Consider the following 15,675-nt stretch of genomic DNA (forward strand, 5'->3'; position numbering starts at 1 on the left):
GTTAACAGTCAGCTGCTGCTGAAAGTATAAACATAATTCTCTTTTTTGGCATGTGAGGATGTTCTCCTGGATGCATTTGTGCTCAGATTTGATATGTTTATGAAAGCTTTGGTACTCTGTACAGAGTACAACTAAGACAGCATGGCAGGTCGATTTCAAGTAGGGAAAGGGAAAGTGGGATACCTTGTCAATTGTACAACTGAATGCATTCAACTGAAATCTGCTGCAATTTGCTTGCATGCCAGTATGTATTAAGAGTGAACGTACTTTCCCATGTACTGTATGAACACACACTTGTGTACCCTCCAGGATCATACATGAGGGAATGTCCTGGTCACACTATGGCAGAGAAAACCCTCTCTCTTCTCATTATCATTACAGGCAAGTATAGCTCTTTCCATAAAAACGAACACAGTATGGATTTACTTTTCAGATACAATAGATGTTTTAGATGTTTGTCAGTATGCAAGACAATTTGTTTTTCCAATAATATAATGCCCACTAAATTCATTTGCTTTACAAATAGACATGATCAACATGAATTGCTTAGGTAACACTTTCTTTGGATAGCCCATCTGTAGATGCTCGACAGACTATCAGTAACATTTCAACTAATTTTCTACTAACCTCAGCCCTAACATTAACCTGTATCCTAACCCTAAACTTAACCCTTACCCTAACCTTAACACTTATTGCAAACCGAACCCCAACCTTAACCTTAGCAAGCAGTTGCTTATCAACAGATAGCTTGTTGATAGTATGTCCATCTGTAGAGCATTTACAGATGGACTATCCGGACTGTCCAAATAAAGTGTGACCTCACTGATGAGTAATACAATCAGCACACCTCTGTCTTCTTGCAGGAATTGTTCACAACACTATGTCACCATTGCCAGGCAATGCTTTCAGGTATACAAATCCTATGCTTTACAGTATCTTTGGTTTCAATGTTTTATTGCCTTGTTTACTCCATGTCAATAACTACTACATTTACACTTATACAAGAGGATAATTACACCATTACATTTACACTCAATGGTTTGTCTTCAGGGTGAATGGAAGAGCACATGTTGACATCAGTGGCACTACCCAACCCACTACTGGTCCAGGACATCCTGAATCTACAGTTTCCTCTGAAATATTAGCTACCACCACATCCATGGACCTGTCTGTATACACCACTGAAACAGCCTTTACAAAGTCACAACAGGGAGAGTCAAACCCCCCTTCAACAACGTTAGGAGCTCCCTCACCTGGGGATGAAATCATGACGGAAACTTCACATGTCCTGGCAAGCACTTTTACACAAGCACCATCCACAAAAGAACCCCCTGGAAGCACGTCTCAGATCGACCCTGCGACGAAAATGCCCGCACAATTTGAAATAGCAAATGTAAAAACCATAGAAACTACAAACAAATTGGAAGAAACTTCATATGAGACAAAAACAACAGAGAGAACAACCGGGAATGCGTTCAAAACCTCAGCAACAGGCACCTTGAAAACACTGACCACAGTTAATAAAGAAAGAGTAACTGCAACTGCAGAATCATCGGAAAATTCAGAGGTTAAAACACCTGAAATGTCGACAAGTGCATTTGAACCGGTCCGTGTTGACGCTCCTGTGAGATCCTCAACTTCAAAAGACACGATAACTACACCCACAACCTCTTCTTTGATAACAACACCGACAATCAAATCTGCAATCAAATCAGAAATTGCACCAGCATCTGTATATGCTTCAAACTCACCTGTCATGTTAAGAACAACTACATTACAAACCATGGCAACAACTAGGACATTAGGGGGGAATACGTTTGAGCTGTTAGCCACCTCCCCTGGAAAACCATCTGAAAGAACATTAGAGACGTCAACTATAATGCCAATGTCCACAACTGCTTCTTCGGCGCCAGGCAGCGTTTCTGAGACATTGTCTGCAATTACATCACCAAGGACAACTTTTGCCACAGTTGCATTCCTACCTATTGTATCAGTTCCTACACCTGATAGCCCATTGGAAACTAAAGCTACAGCTACGACAGAACGTACAGATGACAGCAATCCTAAAACCACAGCTGCGACTCCGTATGAAACAACTGATACAAACACACCTGAAACATCATCCACAACCCCATCAACTAAACTTAAAACATCATCCACTTATACAACATTCCCATCAACTGCACCGGAGACATCTGTGAAAGTCACTAAAGAACCCTTTACAACAGATGCAACCATGGCCACGAGCTCATCAGAAAAACTGTCAACAGTCTACTTTCAAGCATATCAAACCACAACTACAACTGATACATCAACTATAACTTCTACAACAAGTGACTCTTCAACTATTCCTGTATCTGCAACATTGTTGACAGTTACAGCAGAAAGGATAACTACATTCCCCCCATCAACCGAACCTAAAACAGCATCCACAGCCACATACACAACAATCCCACACACCGAAACTGAAGCATTAACCACAACTACAACATCCATATCAACCCAACCTGAAACATCATCAACAGCCACATACACACCAACCCCATCAACTGAACCCGAAACATCATACACAACTACAACATTCCCATCGACCGAAATGGAATCATCATCCACAACTACATCATCCCTATCAACCGTACCTCAAACATCATCCACAACTGCAACATTCCCATCAATTGAAAAATCATCCATAACTACAACATCCCTATCAACCGAACCAGAAACATCATCCACAACTACAACATTCCCATCAACTGAAACTGAAACATCATCCACAACTACAACATCCATGTCAGCCAAACCTGGAACATCCTCCACAGCCACATACACAACATCCCCATCCACCAAACCTGAAACATCATCCACAACTACAACATTCCCATCAACCGAAACAGAAACATCCTTCAAAACTACAACATTCCCGTCAACTAAAACGGAAACATCCTCCATAGCCAGAAACACATCATCTCCACCAACTGAACCAGAAACCTCATCCACAACTACAACATTCCCATCAACCAAACCAGAAACATCATACACAGCCACATACATTACTGACCCATCAACTGAAACTGAAACATCTTCTACATCCACAACATCCCTATCAACTGAAACTGAAACATCATACATATCCACAACAACCTTATCAACTGAAGCTGATAAATCATCCACAACTACAACATCCATATCAGCCAAACCTGAAACATCATCCACAGCCACATACACAACATCCCCATCAACCAAACCTGAAACATCATCCACAACTACAACATTCCCATCGCCCGAAACTACAACATTCCCATCAACTGAAACTGAAACATCATCCACAACTACAACATACATATCAACCAAACCTGAAACATCATCCACAGCCACATACACAACATCCTCATCAACCGAACCTGAAACATCATCCACAACTACAACATCCATATCAAACAAACCTGAAACATCATCCACAACTACAACATCCTCATCAAACAAACCTGAAACATCATCCACAACTACAACATCCATATCAAACAAACCTGAAACATCATCCACAGCCACATACACAACATCCTCATCAACCGAACCTGAAACATCATCCACAACTACAACATCCATATCAACCAAACTTGAAACATCATCCACAGCCACATACACATCCCCATCAACTGAAAATGAATCCTTGTCCACAACTACAACATCCAAATCAACCCAAACTGAAACATCATCCACAGATACAATATCCACATCAACCAAACCTGAAACAACATCCACAACTACAACATTCCCAACGACCATAACTGCAACATCATCCACGACTACATCCCCATTAACCGAACCTGAAACATCATCCACAGTCAGGAACACATCATCTCCACCAACCGAACCAGAAACATCATACACAACCATACACATTACTTACCCATCAACTGAAACCTCATCCACATCCACAACCACCCCATCAACTGAAATTGAAATATCATCCACATCCACAACAACCCCATCAACTGAAACTGAAACATCTTCCACAACATCCCCATCAACCGAAACTGAAACATCATCCACAACAACCTCATCAACCAAACCTGAAACATCATCCACATCCACAACCTTCCCATCAGCTGAAACATCATCCACAATTACAACATCCAGATCAACCAAACCTGAAACATCATCCACAGCCACATACACAACATTTCCATTGACCAGAACCGAAACATCATTCACAACTACAACATCCCTATTAACTGAAACTGAAACATCATCCACAGATACAACATCCATATCAATCAAACCTGAAACATCCTCCACAGCCACATACACAACATTCCCATCAACCGAAACTGAAACATCATCCAAAACTACAACATCCCCATTAACCAAACCTGAAACATCATCCACATCCACAACAACCCCATCAACCGAGTCACCATACACAACCACATACATGATATCCCCATCAATCGAAACGGAAACATCATCCACAACAACCCTATCAACTGAAACTGAAACATCATCCATAACTACAACATCTGCAATATCAAAACGTGAAACATCAGTGAATGTCATATCTGAAACATTTACAATAGATGGAACCACAACCACTATCTCAGTAGAAAAACGGTCAACAGCCTCCCTTCAAACATTTAAAACCACAACTGAGACATCAATAACTACACTTGAAACTCCAGTTTCTACACCAAGTGACGCTTCAGCTACCACTGTACCTGCAACACTGTCTACAGTTACATCAGGAAGTATAACTACGGCCCCACCAACTGAATCACCATTAGACACATCCAAAGCTACATTTGAGACATCAATATCAACCATTCCAGTAACTACAGAGATAACCTCCACCGGAATATCAGCTACAACAGAAAGTCGAACAGCAACAACCTCACCTGGAAATGTATTGACAACTACAATCACATCCTCAATATCTGCTTCAACTACTGAGGGAAAAACAGAAAACCCATCTTCCATCACTCCGGAACCTCCAGCTACAAACACACGTGTTACATCAGCATTTACAGCCTCTTCAGAGAGGATGAGTATATCAACACCGAGTACCCTCCCAGAAATCACATCTCAGAATTTGACATCTACTTTAACATCTACCTTTTCTGCAGCAACTACTTCAAATCACAGCATAACTCGGATGACAACAACAACAAAAACTACAACAGCCACTGCAGGTTCAGTCGTAACTAAAACTGGCAGTGTGACGGACAAAGTTGACTCAATCAAACCTAAATCTTCAACGACCACACCTGTGCCAATCCCACCTCCACCCTCATCAACTAATGATATCTTTATGACCATTACTTTGGTTATCCTACTATTGATTTTGGTTGCTATAACTTTAGTTATTTTTATCTTTGATCAAAATCCTTGCAGAGAGACCTATAATTTATAATATCTTTGACACAAAATGTATTTTTGACTGAAAGGACCTCACGTAGTAGACAATTGCAACCTCAAGAGAGGGAGAAGAAATCTGTCCCGTGTTGATGTCACCTGAAAGGATTCAGTGCCTTTGAACGGGGTATGGTAGTAGGCGCCAGGCACATCGGTTTGAGTGTGTCGAGAACTGCAACGCTGCTTGGTTTTTTCACCCTCAACAGTTTCCCGTGTGAATCGAGAATGGTCCACCACCCAAAGGACATCCGGCCAACTTGAAAACTGTGAGAAAGAATTGGAGTCCACATGGGCCAGCATTCCTGTGGAATTCTTTTCGACACCTTGCCCCTGATGAATTGAAGCTACTCCGAGGGCAAAAGGGAGTGCAACTTAATATTAGGAAGGCGTTCCTAATGTTTTGTACACTGTGTATACACTCTTAGAAAGAAGGGTTCCAAAAGGATTCTTCGGTTGTCCCCATAGGAAAACCCTTTTTGGTTCCAGATATAACCCTTTTGGGTTCAATGTAGAACTTTCTGCACCAAAAAGGGTTCTTCAAAGAGTTCTCCTATGGGGACAGGCGAAGAACCCTTATAGGTTCTAGATAGCTTCCAACTTATCGTAACTTTGTTGTTAAAGTATTATAAAAACATGAGATGCCAAACCCGCTCACAGGATTGGTTAACTCTTGAGGTTCCTCGGGTCTCCACTGAAATAGGTAAATCTGCTTTTAGTTTTAATGCACCTCATTGTTGTAACCAATTGCAAAATTCACTGCAATTGGATGCTCTGATGTTTTTTAATTTTTAATTTCACCTTTATTTAACCAGGTAGGCCAGTTGAGAACAAGTTCTCATTTACAACTGCGACCTGGCCAATATAAAGCAAAGCAGTGTGACAAAAACAACAACACAGAGTTACACATGGGATAAACAAACGTACAGTCAATAACACAATATAAAATCTGTATACAGTGTGTGCAAATGAAGTAAGGAGGTAAGGCAATAAATAGGCCATAGTGGCGAAGTAATTACAATTTAGCAATTGACACTGGAGTGATAGATGTGCAGATGATGTCGCTTGGGGAATTAAACATATTGATTGGGGAACTATTTGCTGAGGAATGTGGCTGTTTTTCTTGATTGTTTGTTGTGCTGTGTTTTTGTTTGTTTTTGTACTTTGAATTGTATATGCAGCGCTCCCTTGCGAAAGAAACACTGGTCTCATTGGGGAATCCCTGTTTAAATAAAGGTAAAATAAAATAGCAATTTATTTTCTAAGAGTAGATTGTGGGCATGGTGCCACTACGAATAACCAAGAGAACCTTGCTTTTATTATTGTATCATGTAATGATTGTAAATAGACTGACATATTGTTTAATTTGGTCAAACTTTATTTGGATAGTCCGGATAGTACATCTGTAAATTCTTTACAGATGGTCATACCATCAACCAACCAATCTGTTGATAAGCAACTGCTTGCTAAGGTTATGGTTAGGTTTAGAGTGTAAGGGTTAAGGTTAGGGTTAGTGTTAAGTGGGTTATGATAAAGGCTAAGGTTAGGGCTTGGGTTAGGGTTAGTAGATAGTTAGTTGAAATGTTTCTAATAGTCTCAAATCAAATCTTATTGGTGCGATTCAATCGTACGATCCAATCTTAGTCCTGTATTGACACTTTGCCTGTTTGATGGTTCGTCGGAGGGCCAAGCGGGATTTCTTATAAGCGTCCGGGTTAGAGTCCCACTCCTTGAAAGAGGCAGCTCTACCCTTCAGCTCAGTGCGGATATTGCCTATGGGGCCCCTTGTTGAGGATCAGCGTGGCGTAGGTATTGTTGCCGACCTTCACCACTTGGGGTCGGCCAGTCAGTAAGTATGTAAAGTGTCTGCAGGTGGACTATCCAAGTCTAGTGTTACCTTTAAGTTTATCTGGAGTAAAATACATTTGGATCTGAAGACAAAGTGTGCTGAATTCTACTCTATATCATTCTCTATATCAGATGGAGGGAATGGCGCCGGAGGGGAGGGCTGCCGTTATATGTGCTCCTAACCAACTGTGCTATTTGTTCGTTTTTTCTGCAACTTGGTTTAACTTATTTTGTACTTATTTTGCTGGCACTAAGACGGCACTCAACGTTGCTCCTAGTGGCCGGGGACTTTAATGAGGGAAACTTCATCTCATTTCTACCAGCATGTTAAATGTGCAACCAGAGGGAGAAAAAAAACTCTAGACCACATTTGCTCCACACACAGAGGCGTGTGCAAAGCTCTCCCTCACCCTACATTTGGCAAATCTGAACATAACTCCATCCTCCTGATTCCTGCTTACAAACAAAAAGTAAAGCAGGAAGTACCAGTGACTTGCTCAATAAGGAAGTTGTCAGAGGACGCAGATGCTAAGCTATAGGACTGTTTTGCAAGTACAGACTGGAATATGTTCTGGGATTTTTCCGATGACATTGTAGAGTACACAACATCAGTCACTGGCTTCATCAATAAGTGCATCGATGACGTCTTCAGTGACCGCACATACATACTCCAACCAGAAGCCATGGATTACAGGCAACATCCGCACTGAGCTAAAGGGTAGAGCTGACGCTTTCGAGGAGTGGGACACTAACCCGGACGCTTATAAAAAATCCTGCTATGCCCTCCGACAAACCATCAAACAGGCAAAGCATCAATACAGGACTAAGATTGAATCGTACAACACCGGCTCTGACGCTCGTCGGGTGTGGCAGGGCTGGCAAACTATTACGGATTACAAAGTGCCCAGTGATACAAGCCTACCAGACGAGCTAAATAACCCCTATGCTCGCTTAGAGGCATCAACATTGAAGCATGCATGAGAGAATAGCCGTAGCCGATGTGAGTAAGACCTTTAAACAGGTCAACATTCACAAGGCCGCAGGGCCAGACGGAATACCAGGACATGTACTCCGAGCATGTGCTGAGCAACTGGCAAGTGTCTTCACTGACATTTTCAACCTGTCCCTGACCGAGTCTGTAATACCAACATGTTTCAAGCAGATCACCATAGTCCCTGTGCCCAAGAACACCAAGGTAACCTGCCTAAATGACTACCGACCCGTAGCACTCAAATCTGTAGCCATGAAGTGCTTTGCAAGGCTGGTCATGGCTCACATCAACACCATTTTTCCAAGAAACCCTAGACCCACTCCCAATTTGCATACCACCCCAACAGATCCACAGATTGCCCTCCACACTGCCCATTACCACCTTGACAAAAGGAAAACTTACGTGAGAATGCTATTCATTGACTACAGCTCAGCAATCAGCACCATAGTGCCCTCAAAGCTCATCACTAAACTAGGGACCCTGGGACTAAACACCTTCCTCTGCAACTGGATCCTGGACTTCCTGATGGGCCGCCCCCAGGTGGTAAGGGTAGGTAACAACACATCTGCCACGCTGGTCTTCAACACAGGGGCCCCTCAGGGGTGCGTGCACAGTCCCCTCATGTACCCCCGGTTCACCCATGACTGCATGGCCAAGCACCATCATTAAGTTTGCTGACAACGATGTGACAGCCTATAAGGAGGAGGTCAGAGACCTGGCAGTGTGGTGCCAGAATAACAACCTCTACCTCAACGTAATCAAGACAGAGGAGATGATTGTGGACTACAGAAAAATTAGGACCGAGCACAACCCCATTCTCATCGACAGGGCTGTGGTGGAGCAGGTTGAGAGCTTCAAGTTCCTTTGTGTCCCATCACCAACAAACTATCCTGGTCCAAACACACCAAGACAGTCATGAAGAGACTGAAAAGATTTGGCATGTGTCCTCAGAGCCTCAAAAAGTTATACAGCTGCACCATCGAGAGCATGGTTGCATCACCACCTGGTATGGCAACTGCTCCACCTCTGACCGCAAGGCACTACAGAGGGTAGTGCGTATGGCCCAGTACATCACCGGGGCCAAGCTTCCTGCCACCCAGGACCTCTATATCAGGCGGTCAGAGGAAGGTCCTAAAAATTGTCAAAGACCCTAGCCACCCCAGTCATAGACTGTTCTCTCTGCTACCGCACAGCAAGTGGTACCGGAGCGCCAAGTCTAGGTCAAAAAGGCTTCTTAACAGCTTCTACCCCCAAGCCATAAGTCTTTTGAACAGTTAATCAAATGGCTATCCGGACTATTTGCATTGTCCCCACCCCACCCCCCATTTTTACGCAGCTGCTACTTTCTGTTATTATCCATGCATAGTCATTTTACCTCTACCTACATGTACATATTACCTCAATTACCTCTACTAACCTGTAGCCCTACACATTGACTCTGTACCGGTTCCCCCTGTATATAGCCTAGCTACTGTTATTTTATTGTTGCTCCTTAATTATTTGTTGTATATATTTTTTTTTCTTCTTCTTAAAACTACATTGTTGGTTAACTAAGCACTTCACTGTGAGATCTACAGTACACTTGTTGTATTCAGCGCATGTGACAGATACAATTTGATTTGCTTTGATATTCTAAATGATGAAAGTTTGGTAGAAATTGCTCTAGTATGATGAGATACTACATCATAAGTTAATTGGTAAAATATATTTTTTACCCCTTTTTTTTACCCCTTCGAGAGGTCGAGAGCCATGTGTCCTCCAAAACACGGCCCTGCCAAGCCGCACTGCTTCTTGACACACTGCTCGCTTAACCCTGATGCCAGCCGCACCACTGTGTTGGAGGAAACACAGTACAACTGGTGACCAAAGTCAGCATGCAGGCGCCCGGCCCATCACAAGGAGCTGCAAGAGCGCGATGAGACAATGACATCCAGACCGGCAAAACCCTCCAGTAACCCAGACGACGCTGGGTCAATTGTACGCCGCCTCATGGATCTCCCGGTCGCGGCTGGCGGTGACACAGCCAGGGATCGAACCCATTTCTGTAGTGACGCCTCAAGCACTGCGATGCAATGCCTTACCGCTGCACCACTCGGGAGGCCCATCGTAAGTACATTAACATCCTGATGTATATGGATGATGTTGATAATGGGCATACAGAATAAATATGTGCAAACTATAGACAGGGAGAGCAGGGACCCTGAACATTAGGAACACCTGCTCTTTCCATGACATAGACTGACCAGGTGAATCCAGGGGAAAGCTATGATCCCTTATTGATGTCACTTATTAAATCCACTTCAGTCAGTGTAGATGAAGGGGAGGAGACAGTTAAATAAGTTTTTTTACTCTTTTAGACATGGATTGTGTATTTGTGCCATTCAGAGGGTGAACGGACAAGACAACAAATTTAAGTGCCTTTGAACGGGGTACGGTAGTAGGTGCCAGGCGCACCGGTTTGTGTCAAGAACTGCACCGCTGCTGGGATTTTTCACACTCAGTTTCCCGTGTGTATCAAGAATGGTCCACCACCCAAACCCCGTGTATTTGTTTGGCAGAGGCTCGTCATCTCACTGAGTACATGTAACGTGATCCATTTATGAAGCAACCTGTTCTATAGTGCATGAGCCTGTGTTGATTTTCTTCTCATGGACAGAACAGGATATTGACGGAAAAAAATGTCTAATCCCAAAGAAAGAACGAATCCGCGCCATAAAGCATACACTCACAAACACACATTTAGTGGTTGACCTCTGCTGTTTAATTTCTTTCTCTCAAAGCCACTTTGGTTCCTTACAATGCATTGGCAAACAAACTCTGTCATTTTGTTAAGAGAAGTCAGTAAGCATGCCATTCCATTTGCTTTGGGGTTGATTTTCCATCGTACTCCGGAGGACTTCCTCTGGATACACGAGTTAGGTCTGAATATGACCTTTTACCTATAGTCTAGCTTCATTTCAACTCAATATCCACATGTCAACAATCTACAAGGCACCTAAATGGTTTCCAATGAAGTACAATTTATTTCCAAAACATCCCGTAAAACAAGTGATGACAGGAGCTTGACAGGCACCGATCCAACAGGCAACAAAGTCATCTCCACTTCACATACTTCACAAAACTGGACAGTGAAGAGTCTAATATCCCAAACTGTACAATAAGGGTCTTCTACTCATACAGGAGTTCGGACACACAGGAAGGGAGTGGGTTTGACAGGAACTTCCTCATCAAACTGCCTGCCGGAGGGCTTAAGATTCATGGATGTATGGGATCAATGCAACAAGGAAACAACTCAACAAATAAACAAGAACACAAGTTTAACAGTCAAAGGACACAAACAGTTAAAAAAATAATAATTACAAAAAATACATAAAAAATAAACGAATATGTTACCTTTTTCAATTTCTTGCCCCCAAAGCATTATCTTAATTAGGTATAAGGAAAATAATTGCTAAGAACCAAACTGGAAGCCTATGCTGCATCTAAGTTCAGTGAAGGAGGAGCCAACAACAACACATTTTCTATATTTCAAACATTTCAAAGCCCTTTGAAGGCAAAAGGCACCACAACATACTGAATATTGTACTTATAAGACAGAGGGGTTGCTTGCGTGTATCTGTGTATGTTTGACAGAGACAAAGTTGTTATAGAGCCCTGGTACGGGTATGTTGGGCCTTCGTGCCTGGTACACATATGTTGGGCCTTCGTGCAGGGACAAAGCCATTTTTGCAGTAGCACTTGAACGAGCCTATGGTGTTGACGCACCGGGCATTCTTGCATGGATTAACTCGGACCCCTGGTTCAGCGCACTCATCGATATCTGAAAAGACAGAGAGGGAGAGAGAAAGAGGAAGGTGGTTTGAAACAAAACAGGGAGCTTGCCATCTGCCTGCACATCTATTTACATATAATCAATGTTCCCTCCAAAACAAACAAGCAAATGTTAGGTCTGCTGCGCGCAAACTTGAACTTGTGTGCAACGTTTGGCGCGTGTTTCCTGTGAACACTGAGGCTGTACCTGCTTTAAGTTACAGTCACAACAGTGGCCAAGTAGGCTACTGGGACTACTTGATCATAATGTAGGCCATTCAGAGAGGCCTACCATCAAAAAACAACAGAGAAAATGCATCCCATAACATTTTAACTAGCCATTTTAAATAGCTGTTCTATCTTTCAGCCTATAGTAGCAGCCAATGTGTGGTGTTCAATGTAGGCCTACATTCCTATGAGACTTTTGAAAAAAAATATGCAGGGCTTGACATGAACCTGTTTTCCACTAGGCCTTCAGACAAGGAGGTGACTGAAAATGTGTTGTTTAATGCAAGAAACCACTTTACAAAATCAAGATTATTATTATTCCCATACCATTAGAGAATCAGACAAATTAGCCTACCCTCTGCCCATTGGCTACTTAGCTTATTCAAGCCAGTCTCAAAATACAACACTGCCCCTTTAAGAGAGAAAAAAGGCTCTTTACCTGACTCGTTTTTCAAAGACGGCTAGAAATGCACACGTTTTGTGCTCTTGTACGAAGCAACCACTCCCCCATTGCTGATTATCTATAACAGGGCTAAAAACGTACTAACTAGCAAAGAATATGAACAAATGTGTACACGTAGCTTCATTTGAACTCAATATCCACATGTCCATCCACAAAACTCATCTCACACATGAAGCTCTCGACTTTGATCTCAAAACAAGTGTATCTACTCGTGACCACTCATGCTGTAAACACAGTCCAGTTCAAAGTGAATGGCACAGATCCATCTATTGCAATTGTCCATTTGCATATAGGGATACTGCAGTTCTGATTGGTCTGTAGAGTACGGGCTGAGTTGTGCCTGTCAATGCAATAGAATCCTCCGGTGCGTTCTGCCTACAAGAACATCTCTTGCATAGTTCGTTTTGCATACTAAGTCTTGAATAGTTTGTTTTGTTTCGGTATGTTGCATTGAATGTGGCTAATATTGTCAATTCCCAAAGTAGAGGGAATTGTTTATAGTGCTAACTAAAGGGGAAAACTAGAAAGTTGAGTGAAGTTCAGTGTCATGCTTCTCTGCTCAGACTGATATTTCTTCTGCGCTGCAGTCCTGGGAGCTGGAGCCCGCGCACAAACGCATCCAGCTTAGAGGGAACATTGCATATAAAATCAACAAACAGATGTTCTTTTCAATGCTAAATAGAATTGCAGGCATGTCTGTCAAAATAATTGTACAAAGGACAACAGCTACAAATTATACAGAGACACTTCTGTTCGGCGGAATTTATGAGCATCCAAATTGGCATCCACCTAAAGATTGAGACGACTGAATTGAAGCTAAAATCCAAGCATTCACCTTCACTCTAATCCAACACAAAGTTAAAGGGAAGCCGACAGACAGAACAGGTGGATTGTCAACATACCTGTGCAGCGGGTGCGGGAGTGGTCCAGTCTAAAACCTGTGTTACACTCACACATAGTGCCCAGGTAGGAACGCACACAGCGACCATTGGCACAACTACACTCATCTGAGTCCTCTTCTGAGCTGTCCCCTTCTGAGCCAAAACAGAGAAAGAGAGAGCGAATGAAAGATACAGAGAAAATATTATTCAAGTGGTGTAACAGCTCTGAGGTACATTTAGAAAGAAATTCAGAGTGTAATCAAATATATTACAGGCCTTACCAATACCTGGGCTGTAGTTGGCGAAAGCTGCCAGGAAATCTCCCTCACCATCAGACTCTGTCTCCAAGTGCATCTCACACAGCCGGTTAAAGATCCCTGAATGAGAGGAAGAATGACGTTTTCTTAAAGGCCCAGTGCAGTCAAAATTCTGTTTTTCTGTGTTTTATATCATATTGTACAACAGCTGATGAAACTAACACTGTAAACGTATGAAAATGATGTATGTTATTTCCTGATAGATACTGGTTGAAAGTACAATCTACACAGGACCTTCTAATCAACAGGTTTGCATGGGCGGGAATTTTGGCTTTCCATGGTAACATCCTCATGCGGTAAATTGGTTAATAGACCAATAACAAAGAGAGTTCCAAACATCTCTGTCAATAACAACTAGTTTTCAATTTGCCTATCCCCACTCAGACCATTTCCAGACAACCCTTTGCTAAAAAGCTTTTTTTGTGGAAATTTGTTACAGTAATGTACTTAATTGTTACCCAGAAGTGATTTAATATTGATATTAAAACAGATGCATTGGCCCTTTAATTTATTAGTATTAGACTATTTATGCTGATATGGGCAAAGCCGAAATTGGAGTGACCAGCAGACCAAAAACCAGTGAAAGAAATGGTGCTGGTGCCCACCGGAGTTTCTCTGGGGACAGGTCCTACACTCAGGGCCCCAGCCACGGCCATAGTGACAGCAGCACTCAGAGTAGGTGACAACCAAACCGTTCCTGGGTTGGCTGCAGATCAGGTCCTCATCCACCTGCAGGAAACACACGTCCTTATGGGCCGCTGTGCGGTCTGAGGGAGGGAGAGAGAGTGAGAGAGCGAGAGCGAGAGAGAGAGAGAGAAAGAGAGAGAAAAAACAAAGAAAGAGCGGAATTTTAAGTACTATTTAAATAAAGAATAAAATAAAGAATAAAGAAGCCAATCTTTTCTCCTGCATTATACAAGCAGGCCAGATCCTGAAGCTTCGCATTACTTCTACGATTAAGCAGGTAATTGCTCAGTATGTTAACAGCCAGCAGGTAGATATGAATAAGTAATAAGGCCTAGCTTGAGGTGGTAGGGCTCAGAGCTATACCAGACCTCTGCTCGACACATTCATTTACGGTCACACATCACACACGAGGACGGAGGCATAAAGATCAGCTAGATACAATGAAGTGAACGCTGTATTGTCAACTCAAACTTGTGGGAGGTTACAACAAAATGATTGAAAGAAAGTAACACAATCACATCAGTAATGTCACAACAACGTCTCCAACATGTTACAACATCACATGTATCACAATAGTAAACGGTTTGGTTAAAAAAGGAGAAACATTGCTCTGGAGAAAGGAAGGTGCAGAAAATGCCACAAGCCATCTCATTTGCCTCCCTTTTATGTCTACTCCCTCACTGCTTCTCAGACACACAAGCAAGTGCACAACAATGAAGGATGAAGTAATGAAGTGTTTTCCTGTGACTATGCAAGCTTAGTGGGACAACCACGGAAACGGAGAAATGTACCACAGAGATCACACTGCATCTACAGAACTGAGATCACATTGGCTAGCTCAAGTCTCGTGATCTCCCTCACTAAACTGAGAGTGTGTTCCTATAGAAACAAGCAAGAGGGGGAGTGGTGAGCCTGTGCATAGGGTCATTATTGGGGAGAGGGGGCTCAAAGGGGGAGGAGTTAAAAAAAAGAGTAGCAGGAGTGGCAGGTGTACAGGTAAGCCAAAACTCAGGTGAGCTAAGCACTGATTGGTCAGGCTCAGGT

At 42.6% G+C, this 15,675-nt stretch overlaps 2 protein-coding genes across 9 annotated transcripts in view; one reads left to right on the top strand and one right to left on the bottom strand.

Annotated features, from left to right (window-relative positions):
- Positions 1 to 846: 846 nt before the first annotated feature.
- LOC110534018 (mucin-5AC-like) lies at positions 847 to 3,448 on the top strand (the record flags this gene model as incomplete). The annotated part of the gene is made up of 2 exons (XM_021618642.2): positions 847 to 909; positions 1,051 to 3,448. Coding segments are annotated over exons 1-2 (2,427 nt in total), but the record flags the coding sequence as incomplete, so codon positions are not given.
- A 7,535-nt stretch (positions 3,449 to 10,983) lies between these two features.
- LOC110534019 (latent-transforming growth factor beta-binding protein 3) overlaps positions 10,984 to 15,675 on the bottom strand; it is a 37,541-nt gene continuing 32,849 nt past the window's right edge. For 3 of the 8 annotated variants that reach the window (XM_021618650.2, XM_021618646.2, XM_021618649.2), the window contains 4 exons: positions 14,550 to 14,711; positions 13,915 to 14,004; positions 13,649 to 13,780; positions 10,984 to 12,065 (listed from right to left, as the gene is read on the bottom strand). In XM_021618650.2, the coding sequence (XP_021474325.1) occupies positions 11,890 to 12,065; positions 13,649 to 13,780; positions 13,915 to 14,004; positions 14,550 to 14,711 (560 nt within the window). In that variant the 3' untranslated portion in view covers positions 10,984 to 11,889. Of the gene's footprint in view, positions 12,066 to 13,648; positions 13,781 to 13,908; positions 14,005 to 14,549; positions 14,712 to 15,675 lie in introns of all 8 variants that reach the window. The other 5 variants (XM_021618645.2, XM_021618643.2, XM_021618648.2 and 2 more) reach the window with 3 other exon arrangements.

Source organism: Oncorhynchus mykiss, chromosome 10 (assembly GCF_013265735.2).
Source record: "Oncorhynchus mykiss isolate Arlee chromosome 10, USDA_OmykA_1.1, whole genome shotgun sequence".
NCBI classification, from domain to species: domain Eukaryota; kingdom Metazoa; phylum Chordata; class Actinopteri; order Salmoniformes; family Salmonidae; genus Oncorhynchus; species Oncorhynchus mykiss.